The 24,907-nt window shown below is 44.9% G+C and overlaps 10 protein-coding genes across 10 annotated transcripts; 6 read left to right on the top strand and 4 right to left on the bottom strand.

Annotated features, from left to right (window-relative positions):
- Window positions 1-226: 226 nt before the first annotated feature.
- V2V93DRAFT_336737 (P-loop containing nucleoside triphosphate hydrolase protein) lies at window positions 227-3,171 on the top strand. Its single transcript, XM_066907734.1, has 2 exons — window positions 227-2,262; window positions 2,322-3,171. Exons 1-2 carry the CDS (start codon window positions 409-411, stop codon window positions 2,787-2,789), a joined length of 2,322 nt encoding a protein of 773 aa, XP_066764985.1. The 5' UTR covers window positions 227-408; the 3' UTR covers window positions 2,790-3,171.
- A 244-nt stretch (window positions 3,172-3,415) lies between these two features.
- On the top strand, window positions 3,416-5,072 carry V2V93DRAFT_387123 (glycoside hydrolase superfamily). The gene is made up of 2 exons (XM_066912287.1): window positions 3,416-3,718; window positions 3,773-5,072. Exons 1-2 carry the CDS (start codon window positions 3,693-3,695, stop codon window positions 4,905-4,907), a joined length of 1,161 nt encoding a protein of 386 aa, XP_066764984.1. The 5' UTR covers window positions 3,416-3,692; the 3' UTR covers window positions 4,908-5,072.
- V2V93DRAFT_398412 (uncharacterized protein) lies at window positions 5,054-7,407 on the bottom strand (the record flags this gene model as incomplete). Its single annotated transcript, XM_066912550.1, has 2 exons — window positions 5,054-5,957; window positions 6,021-7,407. 2 exons carry the CDS (start codon window positions 7,405-7,407, stop codon window positions 5,134-5,136), a joined length of 2,211 nt encoding a protein of 736 aa, XP_066764983.1. The 3' UTR covers window positions 5,054-5,133.
- A 1,020-nt stretch (window positions 7,408-8,427) lies between these two features.
- On the top strand, window positions 8,428-14,417 carry V2V93DRAFT_371758 (uncharacterized protein). The gene is made up of 3 exons (XM_066910590.1): window positions 8,428-8,770; window positions 9,036-13,004; window positions 13,067-14,417. Exons 1-3 carry the CDS (start codon window positions 8,570-8,572, stop codon window positions 14,348-14,350), a joined length of 5,454 nt encoding a protein of 1,817 aa, XP_066764982.1. The 5' UTR covers window positions 8,428-8,569; the 3' UTR covers window positions 14,351-14,417.
- A 301-nt stretch (window positions 14,418-14,718) lies between these two features.
- On the top strand, window positions 14,719-16,295 carry V2V93DRAFT_371755 (Extradiol ring-cleavage dioxygenase, class III enzyme, subunit B). Its single transcript, XM_066910589.1, has 3 exons — window positions 14,719-15,730; window positions 15,803-16,015; window positions 16,068-16,295. Exons 1-3 carry the CDS (start codon window positions 14,958-14,960, stop codon window positions 16,192-16,194), a joined length of 1,113 nt encoding a protein of 370 aa, XP_066764981.1. The 5' UTR covers window positions 14,719-14,957; the 3' UTR covers window positions 16,195-16,295.
- V2V93DRAFT_371752 (thioredoxin-like protein) lies at window positions 16,162-16,982 on the bottom strand. Its single transcript, XM_066910588.1, has 3 exons — window positions 16,800-16,982; window positions 16,594-16,700; window positions 16,162-16,522 (listed from the first exon to the last, which is right to left on the bottom strand). Exons 1-3 carry the CDS (start codon window positions 16,883-16,885, stop codon window positions 16,431-16,433), a joined length of 285 nt encoding a protein of 94 aa, XP_066764980.1. The 5' UTR covers window positions 16,886-16,982; the 3' UTR covers window positions 16,162-16,430.
- Window positions 16,983-17,075: 93 nt separating this feature from the next.
- Window positions 17,076-18,346, top strand: V2V93DRAFT_371750 (UPF0041-domain-containing protein). Its single transcript, XM_066910587.1, has 5 exons — window positions 17,076-17,351; window positions 17,487-17,501; window positions 17,648-17,720; window positions 17,772-17,835; window positions 17,899-18,346. Exons 1-5 carry the CDS (start codon window positions 17,274-17,276, stop codon window positions 18,077-18,079), a joined length of 411 nt encoding a protein of 136 aa, XP_066764979.1. The 5' UTR covers window positions 17,076-17,273; the 3' UTR covers window positions 18,080-18,346.
- On the bottom strand, window positions 18,311-21,930 carry V2V93DRAFT_371743 (P-loop containing nucleoside triphosphate hydrolase protein). Its single transcript, XM_066910586.1, has 4 exons — window positions 21,572-21,930; window positions 21,460-21,511; window positions 19,253-21,389; window positions 18,311-19,195 (listed from the first exon to the last, which is right to left on the bottom strand). Exons 1-4 carry the CDS (start codon window positions 21,782-21,784, stop codon window positions 18,403-18,405), a joined length of 3,195 nt encoding a protein of 1,064 aa, XP_066764978.1. The 5' UTR covers window positions 21,785-21,930; the 3' UTR covers window positions 18,311-18,402.
- Window positions 21,931-21,981: 51 nt separating this feature from the next.
- On the top strand, window positions 21,982-23,962 carry V2V93DRAFT_371739 (tRNA synthetases class II core domain (F)-domain-containing protein). The gene is made up of 6 exons (XM_066910585.1): window positions 21,982-22,146; window positions 22,241-22,413; window positions 22,479-22,568; window positions 22,632-22,750; window positions 22,815-22,907; window positions 22,966-23,962. The coding sequence occupies exons 1-6, from the start codon at window positions 22,047-22,049 to the stop codon at window positions 23,867-23,869; spliced, it is 1,479 nt and encodes a 492-aa protein (XP_066764977.1). The 5' UTR covers window positions 21,982-22,046; the 3' UTR covers window positions 23,870-23,962.
- On the bottom strand, window positions 23,896-24,873 carry V2V93DRAFT_371736 (emp24/gp25L/p24 family/GOLD-domain-containing protein). Its single transcript, XM_066910584.1, has 2 exons — window positions 24,614-24,873; window positions 23,896-24,487 (listed from the first exon to the last, which is right to left on the bottom strand). The coding sequence occupies exons 1-2, from the start codon at window positions 24,812-24,814 to the stop codon at window positions 24,074-24,076; spliced, it is 615 nt and encodes a 204-aa protein (XP_066764976.1). The 5' UTR covers window positions 24,815-24,873; the 3' UTR covers window positions 23,896-24,073.
- Between the last annotated feature and the right edge of the window lie 34 nt (window positions 24,874-24,907).

Raw genomic sequence — 24,907 nt, 5'->3', positions numbered from 1 at the left:
TATACTAGGTGTGTACACTTATTTGGGGGAGGAATTAGAAAAGTACTGATCTATGGTTTATTTTATTTGTATTCTTGATTTCCTGACTGCATTTGGGCATTTTGTATCGAGTAACGGTAAAGCTTTGTGTGCATAAATATTGAGCTCGACAGAAGATACTTTTATGTTTCTCATAAATTACATAATCCCCCTGAATTCGAAACTAGCAGAGTCTGGTTGGTGGGTCTCCAAACCTTAATCTGGCCACCCGGTCGCGCAAAGTCCCGATAATTTTTTGCGAGACTTGTAATTCCAGAGCCAGTTCCAAAGTCATTTCTCCTTCACCCTCCCATCACCCATTCTATTACTTTAATTCCCGGCGTTGAAAGATTCTGGAGAACTTGAAATAGGGGTATTAGATATAATATAATGAGTGGGTCACTGCGTGCGCTGTTACCTGCGGCCCGGCGGGCGCTGGGGCGTTCAGCAGCTTGCACAATCAATGCTCACGTCTCGCTGAAGCCCAGCATCCCGCTCCAGCTCCATTTTGCTCGTTACTCTTCTTCCGAAGCGACTGCTGAAGCTGAGGAAGAGGCCGAGCCATTGCAGTCGTTGGAGTCTATCAAGGCTGGACTTTCTTCCGAGGATGCGGCGAGATTGAAGTATATGCGCAATATCGGTATTTCCGCACACATTGACTCTGGCAAGACGACGTTCACGGAGCGTGTGCTTTATTACACTGGTCGTATTAAAGCTATTCACGAAGTTCGCGGCAAGGATAATGTCGGTGCAAAGATGGACTCTATGGATCTCGAGCGCGAGAAAGGTATCACTATCCAATCTGCGGCTACCTACTGCGACTGGGACAAGGTGGAGAATGGTGAACTGAAAAAGTACCATTTCAATTTGATTGACACTCCTGGACACATTGATTTCACTATCGAGGTTGAGCGCGCTTTGCGTGTGTTGGATGGCGCGGTGCTCGTCGTCTGCGCTGTCTCTGGCGTGCAGAGTCAAACTATCACTGTCGACAGACAAATGCGTCGTTACAATGTTCCGCGTATTACATTTATTAACAAGATGGATCGTATGGGAGCCAATCCGTGGAAGGCAATTGAGCAAGTCAATACCAAACTTAAGATGCCTGCTGCTGCTCTTCAGGTTCCCATTGGAATGGAGAATAACCTAGAGGGAGTTGTCGATATTGTCAACATGAAGGCTCTTTACAACGAGGGGGCTCGTGGCGAGAACATTGTAGAGAAACCTATTCCTGAAGAACTCAAGGATATTATTGAGGAAAAGCGCGCTGTTCTTATTGAGACTCTTGCCGACGTCGATGACGAGATCGCCGAGATTTACTTGAACGAAGAGATTCCTACCGCTCAGCAGATGATTGATGCCATTCGTCGTGCTACTATTGCTTTGAAGTTTACCCCTGTCTTGATGGGTTCGGCGTTGGCTAATCGCTCCGTGCAGCCTGTTCTTGATGCTGTCTGTGATTACTTGCCCAACCCTTCGGAAGTTGAAAACGTCGGTTTGGATCTCACGAAAAACGAAGCTCCTGTCAGCTTACCTCCCTATAGCAATCTTCCATTTGTTGGCCTCGCATTCAAGCTTGAAGAAGGCAGATTTGGCCAACTTACATATGTTCGTGTCTACCAGGGTGTCATCAAGAAAGGTATGACTATTGTCAACACTCGTACCGGTAAGAAGACCAAACTCGCTCGTCTGGCACGTATGCACTCTGATGAGATGGAGGACGTGTCGGAAGTCAATGCTGGTGAAATCTGTGCTACTTTCGGCGTTGAGTGCTCCTCTGGCGATACTTTTACCGATGGTCAAGTCAGTGTTGCTTTGTCGTCTATGTTTGTACCTGAACCTGTTATTTCGCTGTCTATTGCTCCCAAATCTCGTGATAACGGCAACTTTTCCAAGGCGATGAATCGTTTCCAAAAAGAGGATCCAACTTTCACTGTCAAATTTGATTCCGAAAGTAAAGAGACAATTATATCTGGAATGGGTGAACTTCACTTGGAAATTTATGTAGAGCGTATAAAGCGTGAATATAATGTTGAATGTATCACCGGACAACCACAAGTTGCCTACCGCGAGTCTCTGCTGACAGCTGCTCCATTGAATTACACTCACAAGAGACAAACTGGTGGTGCTGGACAGTTTGCAAAGATTGTCGGAGACTTGAAGCCGTCTAAGGATCAGAATATATTTGAGTCCAATGTCGTTGGTGGTAAGATTTCTGAGAAATTTTTGGCTGCTGTTGACAAGGTATGTGGGCTTTAGTTTTATTATTATTCTTAGATGTCGTTGCTAATCTCTTTATGTAGGGATTCCAAGAGGCCTGCGAGAAGGGACCTCTTATTGGCCACAAAGTGCTTGGTGCTCATATGATTGTCAATGACGGTCAAACCCATTTAGTCGATTCCTCAGAACTTGCTTTCAGAACTGCTGGATACTATGGTTTCCGTGAGTCGTTCATGAAGGCCAATCCAGTTGTTCTTGAGCCTATTATGGATGTTGCTATTACTGCTCCTATTGAGTTCCAGGGTAGTATCATTGGTTTGATGAACAAGAAGAACGCGCTGATTACCGATACTGATATCGGTACTGATGAGTTCACTTTGCATGCAGAGTGTTCGCTGAATGAGATGTTTGGATTTGCCACTTTACTGCGTGCAAACACGCAGGGCAAGGGAGAGTTCACCCTCGAATTCAAGCACTATGCTCAGGCATCGCCGCAGTTGCAGAAACAGCTGATTGCCGATTTTCAGAAGAAGGAGCGAGCGAAGCAGTAAAACACATGACGTCTCTAATGTATATTAACGAACGGTATAGATATTATATTTGTGAAGGGGAAGACAAAAAAAGTTGTTGTTTTTGTTTAAAGCAAATGGGATGGACTGGGTAAAACGTGATTATCTTTTTTTTTTTCTTTTCTTTGCACCGCCATATCTCCCTAATTCACTCTAGTACATAACTCATGCGCGGTGCTTTGAAATTAATATTTCATATTACTCCTATTGTTAGATTCATATGGAAATGCAGCATATTGAAGAAGTTTCTTGCTGAAGATGATGAGTCGTGTAGTGGGTGTAATTAGCCATTTTGATTGTGCGACGATCCGGAATTAAAATTAATACCCTAACCGGATGGGCAACAGTCAAAATTCAGGTACGTACTGTAGTAGATCAGAAGGCGACAATTATAGCAGAAGTTGAGCTACACAAGCTGTAAACTGAATTAAATTGAATAGATTCGTAACCTATTAAAAAACTGATATTATATATTTCCTGTGTCTTTTGCATGGTAAAGCGATGTGTTATCTACACAGGTGATATCCGTCTGTTCCGATGTATTCTGTATGCGTTCTGTAGGCATTCGCTCGCAAGAGACTAGTACAGTCATGGGATATACTGTTTAAGAATTGAGTACAGTATTGTCACACCTTAAGACAAGTACCGTATCTACAGAAACGAAGAATAAACTGGCAAAGCGTCATCGTGCGTAACACGATATGCGCGGGGCTGAGTACTTAGCTCCCAAAGGTTCTCCTGACTCATGCACTCCCGTACGCGAAGTGGACGAATGATACGCAGCAGGTTGAGACCATCATAAATACCAGATTTTTTCCTTTAATAGGCGATTCTACTTTCTACTGATACAGCTATCAAAATATAGCGACAGCCTGTCTTCCAACCATGAAATCAGTAATCTACTATTGCAAGTGCGTAGCTTGACCTCCCTTGAAACAGACAGCTACTGACAACCAGTTTTTTAGCTGGGCGATTTATGCTCGTAACCATTTTGTTCCGGATCTTCCGACAGATTACTTGACACATATTTTATATGCTTTCATCAAGATAAATCCTGACACTGGTGAAGTGCTGTTGTCAGACACCTGGTCCGATATAGAAAAGCACTATGACGGCGATTCATGGAACGACACTGGCAAGAATATATATGGAAATTTCAAACAGCTGAATTTACTTAAGAAGAAACACCGTCAGTTAAACATAATGCTGTCAATTGGAGGCTGGACTTATTCGCCTGATTTTGCGCCTGTAGCGCAAAGTCCTGCTAAACGCGCCACGTTCGTGTCCTCGGCTGTCAAACTAGTAGCAGATCTTGGTTTAGATGGTGTTGATATTGACTGGGAGTACCCTAAGAACTCAGATCAAGCCGATCAGTATGTATCATTATTAAAGGAGATGCGTGCTGGATTGAACCGTTATGCTGAGGATATTCTCAAAAAAACTGGCACGAAGCCGAATTTTTATTTGACTATTGCTGCCCCCTGCGGAATGGAGAATATGATCAACCTCAAAATTTCGCAGATGGACGCGTATCTTGACTTTTGGAACCTCATGGCCTATGATTTTTCTGGACCAGGATGGTCGACTGTGACGGGTCATCAGGCTAATATCTACGGCGGTCAAGTATCTGCTGATACCGCTATTGACTATTACATTCAACAAGGAGTATCTTCACAAAAGCTCGTACTTGGAATGCCTTTATATGGACGTGTATTTGGAAATACCAGCGGGCTAGGGGACTCATTCAACGGTGACGGAGGAGCAGGATCTTGGGAGCACGGGGTTTTTGATTACAAGGCTCTTCCTGATGTCGCTACCGTTGATCAGCATAATATTGCCTCTTATACCTACAATCCCGATACGAGAACTTTGATCTCATATGATACACCAGCCGTCGCCGGTCTCAAGGCAAAGTATATCATGCAAAAGAGTCTTGGAGGTGCTATGTGGTGGGAATCTAGCGGTGACCGTCCACTAGAATCCGGAAAATCGGTTGTTAAGACAGTCATCGACCAATTTGGAGGACCGGCAAGTCTTCGGAGTAGTCCAAACAATTGTATTACCTTCCCAGAAAGTATATATGATAATGTGAGGAACTGATGATCTCTGATATGCTACGTTTTGGCGCTGAAAGTTGTTTTGGGGATTAGTCATTTTCGTCTAGAAGTTTTGCAGCTCATAAATGAGCTGACAATTTTGAGAGCTGAGATTATCACTAGCTTAATCTTTTGCTGTGTCTTGTTAATATAACCAATATTAATTATCACACATCCGTAACTTTATATTTTTTCAAGTATATGGGTGATTGACATCTATGCCAGATAGGTCAATCCGAATCCCATCCCAAAGCAAGGATCAAAGCCTTATCTTCCTCTTGATTATCCAGACATGCTAACGATGACATTGGCGTATTTGTGTCATCCTGTGAAGGTACAGCTGTATCGACCTGCTCTCTGCGTACCGAATAAGCATTTGCAGCGGCTCGAGACAGAGGTAAAGTCGGTAAAGGGGGATCAAGAAGTGGAATCTGAGAAGAAAGAACTTCATCATTAAAAATTCTTGGAGACCGGGGCCGTTTTCTTTGAAATTGTACTTCAACTTCAGCTTCTGTATCTTTTTGTTGTCGTACATAAGCTGACTTTGCCATAAATTTCTCACTCTCGACCACAAACCACTTTTTTAATTCTCCTATCAGTATACCAACTCGTCCCATATATGAGTATTTTCCATAGTGGCTTTCCAAATCAGAGTAAAATCTTACTGTGATATCCAAATATTTCGGTAGATCCACCATCGCAGCCGTCACAGTCTCGCCTTTATGAGATATCGACGACTTCGCTTTACCTTCACTAAGTGCTCGTTGATGAAACATTAACGTCCAATGCATACGAGCCAGAGTGATTAAAAGAAAAAGAGGATGCATAAACCGCCAAAATCGAACGTTTCCGGCACATTCTATGCGTATTGATACAATTCTATCCAGGGCGGTATGAGCGGATTGAATTAGCTTAACGCTCAATGTCCCGAGAGATACTGATAAAGGCTGCGAGACGAATTCCGGTTCTTCGTCTAGCCGCATCATTGACATCCGTGGTAATACTGGCCGAATCAAATAGACAAGATTGGAATAGTATTCGATTTCCGTCATCTCTAATGAACAGAAATCGAGTTAGAAAATATGCATGTTGCGTCATTTAAACGAAGTTCACTAACCGTTATAGTTTGGCAAGAATCGTAAGTTGCTTCGCCAGTCATGCAGGCGATGTAAAAAGATTTCAATTACAGGTTCTACAAACAGCTCACCATGAGATGCTCCATCCATCAGGAACGACCCGATAACTGAGTTGTCATCAATCGCTCCGTCGAGTTTGAATGAAGAGCAAAACTCATCTTCAATGTGACTCAGTTCAAGCCAGTCTGCTAAGACAGTATCGGTTGGAGCTATTCCCGGAATAGGCTGAGTGTACGAAGCTCGTACTAAGTTGATAAAGTCAGTCATAACATAAGTGTAGGAGACTAGTCGAGAACGGCCAATGATAGCATTGGAGCCTATAGATGCAATATAGCACCCCACAAGTGCTCTTCGGCTCTCTAGACTGTCAGTGCGCAATAGTCTTGCAGCTTCCCAGATATCAGGTGTCGGCACATTGTGACTGTTTGATTGCACGCCGTCGTCGCAATCAGGCATAGAGTTTATTTGTTGAAGGGCACTATCGAACTTCTGAAATGCAGACAGTTTAAGGATATGCCGGTCGGCATTTGCGTCTGTGGCTGAGTCCATTCTTTTTCGTGTAAGAGGAGTTTCCGATTCGTTTATTACATGTCTTGGTATATGAAGACCAAGATCGACAACCATAAATGATGCATGAGCAATCCAAGTACTGATTCTGGAATCTCTGGGAGTGTCAGAGCAGGCAGGCCAAGAGCTAGCGACAAGAAGAGCTTGCACAAGCTCTAAATCTTTGTCGCCTTTGAAAGACACTCTGTATGAGATTTCAGCAGCCACTTCGCGATGTAGTACGCACTCGAGTTTCTTTCGCTCCTCAGAAGAAATACCTGGAGCGGTAGAAGATGAAGACGCTGCCGACATAATTGCCAAAAATAATGAAGGTTTGCTTTGACGTAAATCTGCACACGTAAAGGTGGTTGGGAAGACAATAAAAGGGAAATTAGGAAGCATTTCCTTTTTGAAGTGAGAAAAGAAGGCAACGGCAATATTGAATGGAATGATATTTTTCTGAACAACATCCTCACTGAAGGAATGAGGAAAAGAAGAGGCGCCCAGGCCTCGCGTAAATCGAAATCCGTTTGCTTGAGTGGATGATGAGTGTTGAGATGCTCGGCTGTTGTCTGGACAGCGAGCTTGTGGAGGTGTAGGCTTACTGACAAATTTCGTGAATTCATTGCGAGTCAAAAATTTTCGCGCTTGAATTGAAAATACGCAAGTGCGATTTCCAGCCTTGCAAGCAATACATATCTTCTTCGAATCTGATGAAGGTTGTGAGTTGTCGAGCAGACACCTGATTTTGCGAGAGAAACAAAAGTCGCAAGCGCGACGCCTGCGAGAGGGCTGGTCAAAAGGTGGAGGCGTCTGTGGCATCAAAAAGTTATATCAATTTCATAACTGAGAGTCGAGCACAGTACTGATGGTGGTGAGAATGGGAAATACGCTGAAAGAAAGGGAGAGTGGAGATATACTTTCAGATCTAGACAATAGCAAGCCGCACAATCGCGTCGGGGTGGGATATCAATCCACGTGAGAAGAGAAACGAGAATTTGTTATATATATGACTGAATATACAGTATAGTGTGTATGATATATCGAAAAGGATTTGCAAAATTAGTTTGTTAGAAGAGCATACTAATCTCGGATTATGAAGAGTACCCACACAGAGCAGAACACTTCTCCACAAGCTGCTACAATATAGCTTACTACGGAATTTCATAATGAGCATAATGTCTGTTGACTGTTCAAACTACGGCAATAAAGAACACTTGCGAGATGATTATCGCGGCAGATTCATGGCGCCGAAGTGCTCGCATATCTGCGAGTGTTTACTGATTGCCCTAACTAGCGACAGGTCCCGTTGCTTCCTGTTCTTGGTCCGTATCTTCGTTTCTTCGGCTCTTGATTTAAAATAATGGGATTTGCTCGCACCTTTCTCTGGCTCGGGTGGGCCCCGTCGCCCACCCGCGGCGTCAACTCTAAAATCTGTCTAATCAGCGACTGCTATCTCCCAAACTCAGAATGACTCGGGATATGTCGGAGTTTAGCAGCAACAGAAAAGCTTGAGAGAGTTATCTGTCAACATCGTCATCATCATCATCGCCGTGAGTCGGGCTCTTTCAAGCCACCACCAACTTAAACTGGCAGCTGCTGTCTTTGGGCGGAGTATTGCAGAACAGTATGATTGTCATGTATGCAACTGGCTGTAGACTTCACTTATACTTAGCCCGTCTACTCCTGTAAGCCTCTATAACTATTCCACCCAATCACTGACACAATAAACCACTATCCTCATCATTCTATTATATTTGTTTACAGAGTCTTGACTTGCCGCAGATGTCCGACGCGGAGTGACCCGTGGTGAGTCTTCCGGGTAGGGTTTTCTCGGGTCGACCCTACCTTATCGCGCGCGCCTGCGCGCGCCGGCCACCGACGTAAAATCTCCATTTCAAAAGTCTTTTCTTCCTTGCTCCTCTTGTCCCTTCTCTTCCTCATTCTCTTGTCATAGATCTAGTGTAGGATTTGTCGAGCAGCAATGGCCGTTTCTACTATCGGCTGGACCATCTCACAGTGGCGTGACGCTCAAATTGCTTCGTCTCCAGAGGTGGCCACAAAGCGTCTCGTGGACCTCGTTTCCACTTTCGATAAGTCAGATCCCGCCTGGATTACATTCGCGACTCCAGAGCAGGTTACTGCCGAGTTCGAAGCTGTTTCAAAGTCTGGCAAAGATCCAAAGGTTTGTGTCCTTCAATAATCGATCTGTCTGTCGCGATGTGCTGCGACTTCCAATTCTTGCTTCTCAGCTTATTCACAATTGTATCTGACAATTGACTTTGGATAAACTACTAAAGCTGTTCTGGGTCTCAATTTTGCTGTACCAGTACTGTACATAATTTTTTCAGAGTGTACAACTTTTTCATTTGCAAGTCTGGGACTCAGAAACGCTCGCCCACAGCCGCCTATCTCTAGTCCTATTTATTTGCTAACCTGCAACTCGACAGGATTTGCCTTTATTCGGTGTACCTTTTGCTCCCAAGGATAACATTGACGCGGCTACATTCCCCACCACCGCAGCATGTCCAGCATATCTCTACAATCCCGAGAAAGATTCAACAATCGTTTCCATCCTTAAGGCTGCCGGTGCCATCGTCGTAGGAAAGACCAATCTCGATCAGTTTGCTACTGGCTTGGTCGGTGCCCGTTCTCCTTACGGCAAGACTCCCTCCGCTTTTTCCGACAAGCATGTCTCGGGTGGCTCTTCTGCTGGATCCGGCAATGTCGTCGGACGTGGAATTGTGCCCTTCTCGCTCGGCACCGACACCGCTGGCTCGGGACGTGTCCCCGCCATGTTAAACAACGTTATCGGCCTCAAGCCTACCCGTGGTGCATTTTCTGCTTCCGGTGTCGTCCCGGCATGTCGTACTCTCGATTGCGTCTCGGTTTTCGCTATGACCGTCCCTGATGCCCAGCTCGTTTTCTCCGTTGCGGCTCAGTACGATGCAGCCGACGCCTACTCGCGTCCATTGCCAAAGAATCTTCTCACTTCGTTTGGTCCCAAGCCTCGCTTTGCTGTGCCTGACAAGCCTATATTCTATCACGAGAAAAAGAACCCGCTTTTATACCAGGCTGCTCTCAATAAATTTGCCGAACTTGGCATCGAAATTGTCCCTCAGGACTTTTCAGTTCTTTACAAGCTTGCTGCTTGCTTATACGATGGTCCCTGGGTGGCAGAGCGCTACTCCGTCATTGCTGATCTTGTCAAGACTAACCCTGATGCGATCCACCCCGTCGTTCTTGGAATCGTTAAGAAGGCCGAGAACTTTACTGCCACTGACCTCTTCAATTACGAATACCTTCGCAAGGATCTCGAGCGTGCGATTGAGCAGCAGTTTAGTGAGTTTGATGGTTTCATTGTTCCTACCGCACCTTTGAACCCCACTTTCGAAGAGCTCGAAGCTGAGCCGGTTCTGGTGAACTCCTACCAAGGAACCTACACCAATTTCGTCAACTTTGCAGATATGTCTGCTCTTGCCATTCCTGCCGGTTTCCGTGACGATGGTTTACCTTTTGGTGTCACTCTTATCTCACGAACTTTCAATGATTACGCGCTGCTTAATCTTGCCGAGAGATTTTTGAGCGGCTCAGCACGTCGTATTGCAAACACTCAGCTCTATACCAAGGCCGGCATTGATGATGTGATGATACCCAGCATTCCCAAGGTGCCGAAGACCAAGGGCTTTATGGAACTTGCCGTCGTTGGCGCCCACTTGTCTGGCTTACCTCTGAATTGGCAGTTGAGTGAGCTTGACGCCACGCTAGCTTACAAGACCTCTACTTCGCCTGACTACAGACTATACCATCTTTCCAACACAACGCCTCCCAAGCCGGGTCTCCGTCGCATTTTACCTGGTCATGAGACACTTATCGGAGAAAAAATCGAACTCGAAGTTTACAACATTCCTAGTGAGCACTTTGGCGCTTTCATTGCTCAAGTTCCTCCCCCTCTTGCTATCGGTTCAGTTGAGCTTGAAAATGGTCATTGGGTTAAGGGATTTGTCTGCGAGGAATCTGGCTTTGAAGGTGCAAAGGACGTCACAAAATATGGTGGCTGGCGTGGATACATTAAGGAGTTGAAAGCTACACCTCCCGCCAAGAAGCCCTTCGACACCGTTCTGGTGGCCAATCGAGGCGAAATCGCAGTTCGCATCGTCAAAACTTTGAAGAAGTTGGGAATCAAATCTGTGGCTGTCTTCTCCGAGGCTGATCGTTTCGCTCCACATGTTTTGAATGCTGATGATGCTGTCTCGCTTGAGGGTAACTCTGCTGCCGAGACTTACCTGCGCATCGACAAAATTATTACTGCCGCAAAGTCTACTGGTGCTCAGGCAATTATTCCCGGATATGGTTTCTTGTCCGAAAACGCTGATTTCGCTGAAGCTTGCGAGAAGGAAAATATTGTTTTTGTTGGACCTTCGGCAGATTCAATTCGTCTTCTTGGGTTGAAGCATTCTGCTCGCGAAATTGCTCTCAAGGCTAATGTTCCGCTTGTGCCTGGTACCGGCCTACTTGATACTGTTGAGGAGGCAGTTGAAGCAGGTGATAGAATTGGCTACCCTGTCATGCTGAAGAGCACTGCTGGCGGCGGTGGTATCGGTCTTCAAAGATGCGAGAACAAGGAAGAGCTTCTGAAGGCCTATGATACCGTTCGTCGAATGGGTCAATCCTATTTTAATGATTCTGGTGTGTTCCTGGAAAGATACGTCGAAAATTCCCGACATGTTGAAGTCCAGGTTTTTGGTGATGGATTTGGCCAGGCTATTGCTTTGGGTGAGAGAGACTGCTCGCTGCAACGCCGTAACCAGAAGATTATCGAAGAGACTCCTGCTCCCAACTTGCCAGATGCTACGCGTATCAAGATGGAGGAGGCCGCTGAGAGTCTGGTGCGTACTATGAGCTACAAGTGTGCTGGTACCGTTGAGTATATCTATGATGCGCAGCGCGACGAGTTTTACTTTTTGGAGGTCAACACTCGTCTGCAAGTTGAGCATCCTGTCACTGAGATGACTACCGGTTTAGACTTGGTAGAGTGGATGCTTTTGATTGCCGCCAACATGGCTCCGTCGTTCGATCCTGCGAAGTTGAAGTTGACTGGTGCTTCGATGGAGGCCCGCCTTTATGCTGAAAATCCGGTTAAGGATTTCTTGCCATCACCTGGTCAGCTTCTTGAGGTCAAGTTCCCGGAAGATATTCGTGTTGATACTTGGGTTGCTAAGGGTACTGAGGTCTCTACATCTTTTGATCCTCTGCTTGCGAAGATTATTGTGCATGGAAAGGACCGTGCTGATGCTTTGAAAAAGCTTGTTGACGCTCTTGAGACTACTGTCGTTTCTGGAATTGTTACCAACGTTGATTATTTGAGATCAATCGCCAAGTCGGAGCTGTTTGCTGCTGGAGCCGTCTCGACTCGTCTCCTTGATTCGTGGAAATACAATGCTAGCGCTATCGAGTTACTTGCTCCTGGTTCTTACACCACCGTTCAGGACTACCCTGGACGTATCAAGTTGTGGAAGATTGGTGTTCCTCCTTCGGGACCTATGGATGACTATGCTTTCAGAATTGCCAACTCGATCGTTGGTAACCATGAGAAGGCTCCGGCAATTGAGTGCACACTCACTGGTCCCTCGATTAAGTTTCACTCAGACACTGTGATTGCTCTTACCGGTGGTTCGACGAAGCCTACTCTTGACGGCGAGGAAATTCCCATGTGGGAGCCTGTCTCGGTCAAGAAGGGACAGAGTCTCGTGATTGGAAAGATTCTCACAGGTGCTCGTTCCTACATTGGTATCCGTGGTGGTCTTGACGTTCCTGAGTACCTGGGATCACGCTCGACATTTGCTTTGGGTAACATGGGAGGTTATAATGGCCGTGTTCTCAAGTTTGGTGATATCTTGTTCCTCGGCGATCCTACGCTTAAATCATGCACTATACCCGCTCCGATCGGCGAGCCCAAGGCTGCCGCAAAGTCTCTTATTCCTTCCTACCCCAAGGTCTGGAATATCGGCGTCCTTTCTGGTCCTCATGGTGCTCCTGATTTCTTCACCTCCAAGGCTATCGACGAGTTCTTTGCCGCTGAATGGAAGGTGCATTACAACTCCAACCGTTTTGGTATTCGCTTGATTGGACCTAAACCCGAGTGGGCTCGCCTTGATGGTGGTGAGGCAGGTCTGCATCCGTCAAATATTCACGACTGTGTCTACGCCTTGGGTGCTATTAACTTTACCGGTGATGAGCCTGTCATTTTGACTTGTGATGGACCTTCTCTTGGTGGCTTCGTCTGCCCTGTTACTGTTGCCGAGGCGGAGATGTGGAAGGTTGGACAGCTTAAACCTGGTGATTTGATTAAGTTTGTGCTCATTACCTTCGATGATGCTATTGAACTCAAGAAGATTCAGGATAAGAATGCTGCTTCTGTAAGTTGGAAGAATTTAATTAAGAGTATAAAGACAAGACTTGCTAAAGAGAATTAATTTAGGGTACCGGAACCGTCATTGAGAAACCAAAGGAGGAAGCTCTCGAAAATCCTATCCTCTTTGAGGCAGTAGAGACTACCACCAATCCCAAGGTTGTTTACCGTCAGGCCGGTGACCGCTTCGTCCTTGTCGAGTACGGTGAGAACATTCTTGATCTCCGTCTCTCGTACCGTGTCTATCAGCTTTCAGAGATGGTCAGGCAGCGCAGTACTAAGGGAATCGTCGAGATGTCTCCTGGTGTTCGATCGGTTTTGATCCAATACAATGGTCTCGAGACTTCTCAGGCAGAATTAATCAAGACTCTTACTTCTTACGAGTCTGAGTTTATCCTGTCTGATAATTGGCAGGTTCCGTCGCGTGTAATTCGCTTGCCACTTGCTTTCGAAGATTCGGCTACTCTTGCAGCGGTTGATCGCTACCGCGAGACTATCCGTAACTCTGCGCCCTGGTTGCCCAACAATGTTGACTTTTTGCAACAAGTCAATCATCTCGAAGACCGCGACATTATTCGCCAGATCTTGTACGATGCTAAATTCCTTGTTCTCGGACTGGGTGATGTCTTCTTGGGTGCACCTTGCGCTGTTCCTTTGGATCCGCGTCATCGCTTGCTCGGGACCAAATACAATCCGTCGCGTACATTCACTCCCAATGGAACCGTTGGTATCGGTGGTATGTACATGTGTATATATACGATGGATTCGCCTGGTGGTTACCAGCTTGTTGGTCGTACGATCCCTATTTGGGATAAGTTGACTTTGGGACAACAAGACAGACCTTGGTTGCTCGATATTTACGATCGGGTTGAGTATTACCCTGTTTCCGAAGAGGAACTCGCTGCGATCACTGACGAAGTTAATCACGGCCGCTTCAAGATTGACATTGAGGATGGCGTTTTCGACTACGGCGAGTACAGCAAGTGGTTGAACCAGAATTCTGAGGAGTTGTTGGAGTATGCCCGCAAACAGCGTGAAGGTACTGAGGAAATTGCAAAATTAATTCAGGTTTCCAATGCCGAGCTTCAAGCTGCCGAGGCTGAACGAGAGGATGATCCGACGGAAATTTCGGATGATGCTGTTCCCGTTTATGGTGAGGTGGCTGGACGTTTCTGGAAAGATTTGGTTAAGGTTGGCGATGTTGTTAAGAAAGGTGACGGAATTATAGTTGTAGAGGCTATGAAGACTGAGATGGTTGTTAATGCGCCTAGTGGCGGAAAGGTTGTTAAGATTGTTCACCGAAGCGGGGACTTTGTTGAGGCTGGCGACGTTGTTGCCTATCTAGAGGAGTAGATTCGTATATAGAATGATGTATTTAGTTCGATAAGGTTGTTAATATTTATTACTATGTTGTTTCGGTACATTTAAAAAGTGCACACTGAATTTTGTGCGAATAGAAGTTCTGGCTGACTCCAGCCAGTCGTAAAACTGCTAATTGTTTTACGAAATCATTGGGTATCAGTTGTCGCTTAGAATCTAGAATATTGAATATCATTTGATGTTTATCCGTGATCGTCAATCAGAATGCGGAGAAGGGACACGGCCTAATGATACTATTATCAAAAAGACTATTTTGATTGAATGCATGAAGCGGGAACAAATTGTGTATGGTTCACCGATGCTGTAGTGGATTTGTAGTTCTTGAATTACTCAGCAGAGGTAGCTTAATCATTGAAAGTCCCAATGACAAATGCTGAGGAACGAGATTTATAATGCATCGGAAATCAAAATCACCTCAAGTTTCTTATCGTCTCTGAACGTAAATAGCAGACCAAAATTCCCAAAGATATGGAGCTCTGACTTTAAAAAGCAGTGTGAGAGTCGGAAACGAGAACTATCTTCTCACGCGTCTACGATTCTAACTCACTCTCTTACTATTGACAGAGGCATCATTGTCTAGATGAGCATTCCTTCCGCGAAAGCAACTAGTGATAACAATAGCAATACTTTAGCTCTTCCACAAAGAACTGAGCCTAACAGGTTGACATCTGTCATTGTCGCTTCGATTGTCGTTTGCGCTATTTCTGTTTCTTTCGCATTGTTTTCCCGCGGCTCAATTGCCTCGCTATTTCGCACTGCTCCATCTATCGTGTCTGCTACTGTAGTATCTAGCCCTTTAAATACCGCTGCGACGTCCGTTGCGACACCCGTCATGACAGATTCAAAATTTTCCGATCGCACCCCGGTGTACTTTTTCTCTCATGGAGGACCAACGTTTATGTATTCAGACAAGGATCAAGAAAATGGTGGTGACTTGGGCGCCTTCAACACGCTTCGCAGAATCGGCAAAGAAATCACAGAGAAAGTAAAACCGAAGGCTGTTGTAGTTTTCTCGGCTCATTGGCAGTCATCTAGAGATACTATTGAGGTTAATACTGCTGAGAAAACCGATCTGATCTACGATTTTTATGGCTTTCCGTCGTTTATGTACGAGGAGAAATTTCCCAATGTGGGCAGCATTCATGTGGCATCAAAAGTGATCGAAAGATTACAGGCTGCGGGAATAAAGGCAAAAGGGGTCAAACGAGGACTGGACCATGGTGTTTGGGTGCCGTTCAAGGTCGCCTTTCCAGATTCAAATGCTTTGAAGGTTCCAGTGGTGCAAGTATCATTGTTTAAAACCGAGGATCCCAATCAGCACATTGCCTTGGGAAAAGCTCTCGCTTCGTTAAGGTTAGTCTTTGATTTATTCCAATGTGCTAGTCTATGAATTCTAGTCGAAAAGCTGACATGGAAATAATGCAGGGATGAGAACATTCTAATTATCGGATCTGGCATGACAGTGCATAATCTACGCGAGATGGGACACTACTGGGGAAGTGTAGCACCGTATGCGAAAAAGTTTGATGACATGGTCGAAAAGGCTCTAAACGGCACAGGTGAGGACCGTGAGAAAGCGCTGGCTAGTATCATCCGAACACCAGAGGCAAACAAGTCACATCCGACAAAAGAGCATTTGTGAGTAGACCCGCATTGATTTCAGAAACTTTTGCAATTAACAATATTCTAGATTGCCAGTTTATATCGCTGCCGGTGCGGCTTACAACGAGAAAGGAGATCTTCTGTATACTAACCAGATATCGTCTCTTGGATGGGGAGAATACCGCTTTGGAGCCGTTCCCGTAACCGGAACTTGATTAGTAGTTGAAAGCTTCTATTTCGTTGAACAAAGGATTTTGAGAGAGATAGTTGCATCATTTGTTGTAGAGTACATTATACTAAATAAATAGAAATCGTAATCTATTCCTTCTCCGTTCAGTAGCATTCAAGCTACAATGAAATGCAGATGATTGGTCAAAAACTAATTGCTGCTGTTATCAAGAACCGTTATCATTATTTTTTTGTTTCTAGTTTTTCCTTGTAGGCAGTGGCTCTATGGCGGGGACATGACGAACTTCTCGATAGCGGACTCAAGCTCCGCACTGGAAACACCATCCAAAGGCAATTTCAGCTCCTTTCCAAATTCTGCATCCAATATTCAGTAAGTTCTTTGCACTCAACTATCTACTCTAAAGAGTTAGACTGTAGATACTTACCGAATCTGGCAATGAGCTGTGGTGGCACACCGGCAGCTTCCCGGACTAGAATTGGAGTATATGGGTTGTGCTTCTTCATAACTGGATAAGACTTTGCGAGAAATGACCTATTTCATGCACAATTGAAAAATATTAGCATTTAGTCTCTTATTATTCCCGACACACATGCATATCGTTCATCTCTATATAGAAGAGCGTGAACATACCGAAGAGGAGTGCTGGCCTCGCCAGTCTGGCAAAAATGAAATCTTAACTCCTTCAGAGCCTTTGGAAATGCGTATTTGCTAGCCATGATTCGCAGTAGTTGTGTGACCTATGATACAGGAAAAGATATGCCTGTTCAGCTAACCACAGTTCATTGATTCGAGGTCGCTCCTCCGGAACCCTCACGTCCAATCAATTAAGAGTAAAAGAGTAAGCGGTATAAAGCTATAACAGTTCAGTGCATAGCATAAATAAATAGGTTATATGTGTATTATATTATTGGGTTAGGGCATCTGTTCAACGGGGTTAGGAACTGGCACCGGACGGACAAAAGCACGCAGTCGATTGAGCCGTCTGATATCCATCCATCCCACCGCTCCTCCACCTCGCTTCACTACTTGCTCCGCTATATCACATTACTCATCTTCCACGAAATCGATATTTTTATTCTTAATAGTCTCAACATTATCGAAAAGATGTCTGCCGTTAAAGGTCTCACTCCCATGCAGAGGTTCATTCAGTCGGAGACTGGCCCCAAGACCATCCATTTCTGGGTACGTTTTAGTTATCCCACTTCAATTGTCTTTCATCTCCAAGAGTGGCAAGCACTTATGCAATGAGAGATGCATTTGATCACCTCTTGGAAATTTCTAGTAGTATTTGCATACTAATTATTCCGATTTCATTAGGCGCCTGTCATGAAAGTGAGTAATAAATTCTGATCTCCCCCACCAGTCTTCCGACAATTCACTGTAATTGCCTTTCTTCAATAAACGCTACTCCAGCAGCACGCAGTCGAGATAGTTGGAAGGTAGTTTGAGGTCTCCATATACTAATTATATATTGCTAGTGGGCTTTGGTCTTTGCTGGTATCTCTGACTTGAACCGCCCTGTCGAGAGCTTGTCTGGAACTCAGCAAATTGGTATGACGAAATTTGATGTTTCTAAGATGATTTTTAACCTATTTCTCATAGCTTTATTTGCTACCGGTGCTATCTGGACTAGATGGTGCTTGATCATTAAGCCCAAGAACTACCTGTAAGTCTTTTCTCGTAATTTCATGCTATAAGCCTCGCTAACCTATACAATCTACTCCGACAGCTTGGCTAGTGTTAACTTCTTCTTGGGTGCTGTCGCTGGCGTTCAGCTTACCCGTGTCTTGAACTACCAGAGATCTTTGGGCAAGACCTACCCCGAGGCTTTCAAGGGCCTCTTCGCCTCGGCCGAGGCTGTCTCTCCTATTGCTAAGGTTAACACCGCTTCCGTTAAGCCCGTCGCTTAAGCAACTGACGATTTCGTTTGACTGGCAGATTGGTGGGGCGAGTTTGATTATCTGTGATGTAAACGCAGTAGTTTTAGCATTATAATATGAGTCGGCAAATAAGCTGTGACTTGTTCGATATCAGCGGGGCAGATTTGTTATCTAATCTAGCTTTACACACTATGAGTCGTGTACTGTCGGATTATTATTAAGTTTTACAAGTATACTAGAATAGGCAGGTCCAATATACACGTGGAATTTATAAAATTAAAAACAGAAATAATAATGCAAAATGAAATGCTTGTTAATGTACAAAAGGTTCTAGGATCTCAAAGTAGTCGAGATCACTTTTTCAGTGTTCGTTGTTTCTCCGCGTTCTTCACTAATTTGTCTTCCACAAACATCCCCTTTCTCCTACGTACAGCATCAACGTACTTTTTCGCAATATTCTCCTTATCGGCAATCTCGCCAAGCTCTTCCAACTCTTCTTCAGTAGTCGGCACCCAAAACGGATCCTCGTCTAGCATTTCAAACCCGGCAAAAATGAGCTGTGGACTGGCAGCTCCCGAGGAGCGCTTTCTAATATCTTCTGATAAGCCAAATGATTCTACCACAGAAATGATTGCCTTTATGCTAAAGAACGGGGTTCCTTCTTTCATTTCCTCGGATGCAATTCTACCTCGGCGCTGAGCAATAACTGAGTAGACTCGCCCTAAAACATCAGCCGGAGCCTGGATTTCAACTTCATACATGGCAAGAAGGATACGAGGCGACCAATCCAGAAACCCACGTCTGATGGCGTCCCGAGTCGCCGTTATCACCTGTCCGGCGTGTCGCGACGCAATTCCGGCAGCTTCTCTGTTAGTCGACGATTCTGCTGCTATCGGACCGTCACCGCCGGATTCATTTGAGCTTTCAGGATGAATGTCTACTTGTTCAACAAAGACCGCCACGCCTTGCATTGGTTCGGCACAAAGTGGACCACCTGCAACCGCGAGCTGAAATGCAGTGACTATACTGTCATGAAGAGGAGTTTTAGCGTATGTAGCCGAAGACAGCAAATGCTCCGAGAATCCTTTAGCAGTGGCATCAATCATGACGTTTGATCCGGTCCATTTTGGACCAAATGCACAAATCCTGGATAAATTTAGTAAAAGAACAGAATACTTCAATCTCAGAAACAATATGACTCACTTCTCTGCAGCATTTTCCCACAAATCCTTACCATATTCCGCAGTAGAGAAAATTTCTGCAAGATTTTTCTTGAACTCTTCGGCAGAGAGTAATTTAGACGCTGAAAATCCGCCAATGTCATCATCGTCAACATCGCCAACGGCAGCAACTGTATTTAGCGTCTGCTTCAATACCTCATTTTCCCCATCCTCTTCTGAAACCACTGTCTCTGTTGGCAGAGACTCTGAAGTTACAGAACCGTGGCCACGCTTTAGCAGAATCTGGATAGCATTCCTGTTTCTAACAAGGAACTCTGCAACGGCAGATGGCAGCGGTCGCACGGCAAGCCTAATTGTGATTTGCGAACCGGAAACGTTGACAATAACAGTTCCTCTGGGTACTTCGGCATTCTTCGGAGGATTCATCTCAGATGTACGGACAATAGATTCTCGATATGGAACAATTGGCTGCGAGCTGTGTATTTCGATACCGGCAAATCTTTCTCGCAGATCCTTTAAGCATCGTTCAAGATGAAGTTCACCGGCTGTCAAGATGACGTGCTCACCATTCTCCTGGACGATAATCTGGACGCAAGGATCGGCTTGATTGAGAAGTTTTAGACCATATTCAAGTTTTGGTAACTCACTGGGTTTCTCTGGCTCTAATGCAACGCGCACAATTGGAGGCGAAGAAAGGTTAATACCAGCCAGATTGACACCTCCAGTAGTAGATACCAAAGTTGCGTTTTTCAGAACCGCTCCATCCAAACCGCCTATTCCAACTACGTTTCCGCACGGTACTTCTTCAAGAGATACCAACTCGCGGCCCATTAGAAGGTAAAGGTCGGTAATGATGGTTTTGGTGACATGCCTTTCAGGAAACAACGGATTGTACTTTGGTCCAAGGACAAGTAATTCTTGGCCAACTGTCAAGGTGCCACTATACAGTCGAGCAAATCCAATCATAACCTCCTTCTTTGGCGCAGTCTCCTCGTTTGCCGACATGTTCAATTCCGCAAGCATAGCGCTTAAAGAATCGCTGGGAGCCACTTCTGCAGCAGGCCTCGCAGATCCGTCGCGCTCCATGGCATCTGCTTGAGCCTTATTAGCTGCTTCTCTGGCCCTACGGATGCGCTCGCGAAGGTCATCACCGCTATCATTTTCGGTTTTGTTAGAATGACGATCGCGAGGTAAATCGGTCTCAGGAATGGCAACCATTTTTGATACATATGCAGTCACAGGTCCTTTAGAATCACATTTCATCATTGCCTCCTTGATTTCTGGAGAAATTAGCCCAGCCCCAGGAGCCGACTCTAAGATCGTGGGAATTCGGTGATGCTGAGCCTCAGTTGGGGCAGGAAGTTTGTTGATGACAGTTACCAGCACAGAAGTTGACAGAGGGAGCCATTGGTTGAAAATGGTGGTCAACAATGCACGGGTATCTTTTGATCTCAAATCTCTAGGCAGAACTTTGACATTAAGGGCTTTGACAACCTTCTCTGTCTTTTCCAAGTCGCGATTTGTAACTGTGCAATCGTATACTGCCCAAATATTATCCAATACAAATTGAACAAAAAAAGGCTTTAGGTTTCTACCTTTCAGGGTCTTGTTTGTCAGCACCTTTTTATTTTTGGCGTCATAATAATAATCGCCCCACAAAACTTTTTCGAGTGCTGAACGCTTCATTCCTAGCTTTTTTTCGTATATGACTGCAAATTGTTGAATAGTAAATCCCCAACCATCAACAGCACTAGCAAAAATTACGTTATTTGCTTCAGGAGCAAAGTAAAGATTTTCGTCGTTCATCTCTTCATGTCCTTCTTCAACTTCCTCCTCCATTCTTTGGCTGGCAAAAAAAGAACCAGTTACGGCGTTGACTTTTTCTAGTAGCTTTGACATGTGTAGGTACGCCTCGTATGGAGTAAGCTGAAGTTCTGTTATCAAACGGTCGATCTTATTAATGACCAGGATAGGTTTTATGTTTTCTAAATAAGCTTGACGAAGAACAGTGACTGTTTGAGAGCAAACTCCCTCAACAGCGTCGACGAGTACTAGTGCACCATCGCAAAGCCGAGAAGCGGTGGATACTTCGGACGAGAAATCGATGTGTCCCGGAGAATCAATCAAATTGATAAGGTACTCTTTTATTTCGCTAGTTCCTAAAAAATACATAAGTAAGAAAGGTCATGTCAACTCGCTTTGGACTAGTATAAAGGCTCTTATGATTACCATCCGCTGAGTTATGCTGAAGAGTCTTGAAATATAAAGAAATAGCACTCGACTAAATACAAGTAAGAATAGTACTCAAGAAGCTATTATAAAAATTGAACACAAGCCATACCTCCATAGTAATACCCCGTATCTGCTCGTCTTCTCTAGAATCCAAATATCGCACCTTGCCGGCCATCTTTTGAGAAATAATTCCATTTGACGCCAGCAAGCAGTCAGACAGCGATGTTTTTCCATGATCAACGTGCGCCAGGACGCAGATATTTCGCACACAGGAAGGATTCAGTTGTAGCTCCCTAAGCTTCTCTGGCGAAATCGGCGCCATCTTCGCTTCTCTTTATATATATACTGTAGAAATCGTAAAGAAGGGTCGAACAGATTTGGATGAATTCTTTTTCGGTGACATCATGTGCCAAAACCATCTTCAGGGGCGAGCAGCGAATGTCAGCCGCAAACAAATTCGGGTGACACTCTCGTGACTCTTCTCAGCAAAAAGAAAGCCAGCCAAAGACTCATCGGGCAAACCACAGCAGCAGTCCTCTCGTATTTTGCGTTCCTAGAATATAACTGCCCAATTGAACAACATAATGGCAGACCTTCCCCATCAAGTGCTGCAGGCACTCGACAAAAGCTCTATCGATGACACAGCAGTCACCTTTCCCGATATCGAAACTGGTGCCATGCAAGGTACGCTTGAAACTCTGGATTGCTCTGCCTCACGCTGGCTCTGTAGACAATTATCTAGTATTTATTAGATCATGTACTAATTTTTATATAACAGGTGCTCTAAGTTCACTAGCGGCTCGCTCCATGGTCAAATTCAAGCCAATCGACATTGAGTTCTGGACACTTACTCCTGAGGCCGATGAAATCATTGCAAAGGGCAGTCACGAAATTAGACTGCTGGAAGAAGTGACCAAGAGCATGGAGGGTCTCAAGCTTGCTGATGTCGCGGTATGATAAAGTTATCTATGACGTGGCGTAGAGCTGAAAAATACTGACTTTTGCGGGTATTTTAGAAAGTGCTTGGTCCTGCTGGAAAATTGGGTCAGCTGCGAGCATTCAAAAATGGATGGGTGAAGAAAGATGGAGATAAACTAGTTTCAAATGTGCGTGTGTCTAAGCTGTTGACTGAGACGTGAAATCTGTGTCTGACTGAATATGAAATATAGGTTGTAGAGAAGCCTGAAGATGTGACTGCAAAGGATTTAAAGACAATTAAGGAGACTGGTACTCTTACAGATGCAAAGGAAATGAATGAGCTTCGGAAACGAAAGCTGATAAACAAAGGGTGAGTTTATCAGTCTGCAAGACACCACTGTAGATTATATATGGAAGACTAATAATTGCAATAGAAAAAAGCTGTCATACTCAGTTGAAAAGGGTCCCGAGTTTGCCTTGGAAATTAAGAAGCTAGAGACTGACTTGACCTCCGATATGATTGCCAGGTTCGTATACCTATGGTGTTTTGACCGTTGCGATTCAAGTAGCTAATCTCATATATAGTGGATCATGGAAAACGCAGACTTTCAAGCCTTACAACTTTGATGCCGAAGGTGCCATCACCCCATCTGGAGCCTTGCACCCTCTAAACAAAGTCCGTGAGGAATTCCGACAGATTTTTTTTGCTATGGGCTTCTCTGAGATGCCAACTAATCAGTTCGTCGAGTCGGGGTTCTGGAATTTTGATACTCTCTTTGTCCCTCAGCAGCACCCTGCTCGCGACTTGCAGGACACATTCTATATCAAAGATCCCATCAAGGCCGATGAACCTGAGGACAAGAAGTACTGGGAAAATATTCACAAGGTTCACGAGGAAGGTGCTTTCGGTTCGATTGGATACCGATATCCGTGGAGTGCCGATGAGTCTCTGCGTCTTGTCTTGCGGACTCACACAACTGCTGTGTCGTCGCGGATGCTGCACAAGCTCGCAGCTGATCCCAAGCCTGCTCGTTTCTTCTCTATTGACCGTGTTTTTCGAAACGAGGCCGTCGATGCCACGCATCTTGCTGAGTTCCATCAGATTGAAGGTGTTATTGCTGACTACGATCTTACTCTGGGGGACCTGATTGGATTCATGGACCGCTTCTTCAGACGTATGGGCGTTGACAAACTTCGCTTCAAGCCTGCATATAATCCGTATACTGAACCATCCATGGAGATTTTCGCGTGGCACGCTGGCCTAAACAAATGGATTGAGATTGGTAATTCCGGTATGTTCAGACCTGAGATGTTGGAGTCTATGGGACTGCCCAAGGATTTGCGGGTGCATGGGTTCGGATTGAGTTTGGAAAGGCCGACGATGATTAAATACAAGCTGTCAAATATTAGAGAACTTGTAGGTCATAAGGTTGATCTTGATTTCATCGAAAATAATCCGGCTGTTCGCTTGGATGAAGATCTTGTCTAATAATTACAAAGAAAGGAGAACGAAAGTATGTTTTGTTTGTAGATCAAGTAGATATCAATTAATATACAGTCATAAAAATATCATACTCTATCACGAACCGTTAATAATTGTCTCTCGTTGGGTGATACGCTCACGTTTAAAGTGTACAATATTTTGGCAATGCTCCTCAGCAATCCTCAACCCGTGCATTAATGACAACTATATCTAAACAACAGATTTGACCTCAAAGAATCTTTTTAAGAAGTAGACTTGAAAGACGCCACTGCCAGCAACCATACCAATTTGGAACAAACTCCACCACTTGACACGCGCGTTGGTTGACTCTGCTGTGTTTCTGTGCACTCGCTCTCTAATCATAATGTACTCAAGTTCATCTTTAACCTGCTCTAATAGTTTCGACAGTTTAGTAACTTCGGTCTCAAGTGGGTCGGATGGAGTTTCGGACGCGTCAACGTAAACTACGCCGTGAACGTTGAATCCGACTTCTTTGCTTGTGTACCCTGATGCCTCGTTGGAGAAGCAATATGTGTATCTTCCATCGCGAGCAGCAACAAAAGTATACTCTCCGTGTTGAACGTCTTTATCCGCTTTTATAATAGAGTTTCTGGGATCGTTAAGCTGTATTGATGGTTGTTAGCGCCCTATTCTCTGTAGTCAACTGTCTTCCCGCTCCCCTCTCAATTTTATCAACCAATCAATCGGGAATCATATAACGAAAAAGAGAATGAAACTAAAAAAACATACCCAGAAATCAATTCCAGCACTTCCACTAGATGCAGATGCATCGCTGTCTCCGATCTGGTACGTGACAGTCATAGTATCGCCAGACCGCAGATCCTCAAAAAAGCACTCGCGTTTCTGCGCTTCGAGCTTAACATTATGAGCCGTTGAGGTGCGCAAGAGTGCAAGTAGACCGACAATGAGAAGTAATAATGATCGAAACATGTCTGCGTAAAGACCTCTCAGCGTGTGCGGTCAGATTTCAGAGGTCGCTCAGTTTGGAGGGTAGAAGGCGCGAGGGATGTGAACGTGTCCAGA

The sequence above is a fragment of the Kockiozyma suomiensis genome, assembly GCF_038497685.1.
Source record: "Kockiozyma suomiensis strain NRRL Y-17356 unplaced genomic scaffold V2V93scaffold_9, whole genome shotgun sequence".
Classification (NCBI taxonomy): domain Eukaryota; kingdom Fungi; phylum Ascomycota; class Lipomycetes; order Lipomycetales; family Lipomycetaceae; genus Kockiozyma; species Kockiozyma suomiensis.
This window is presented reverse-complemented; position numbering and strand designations above follow the sequence as displayed.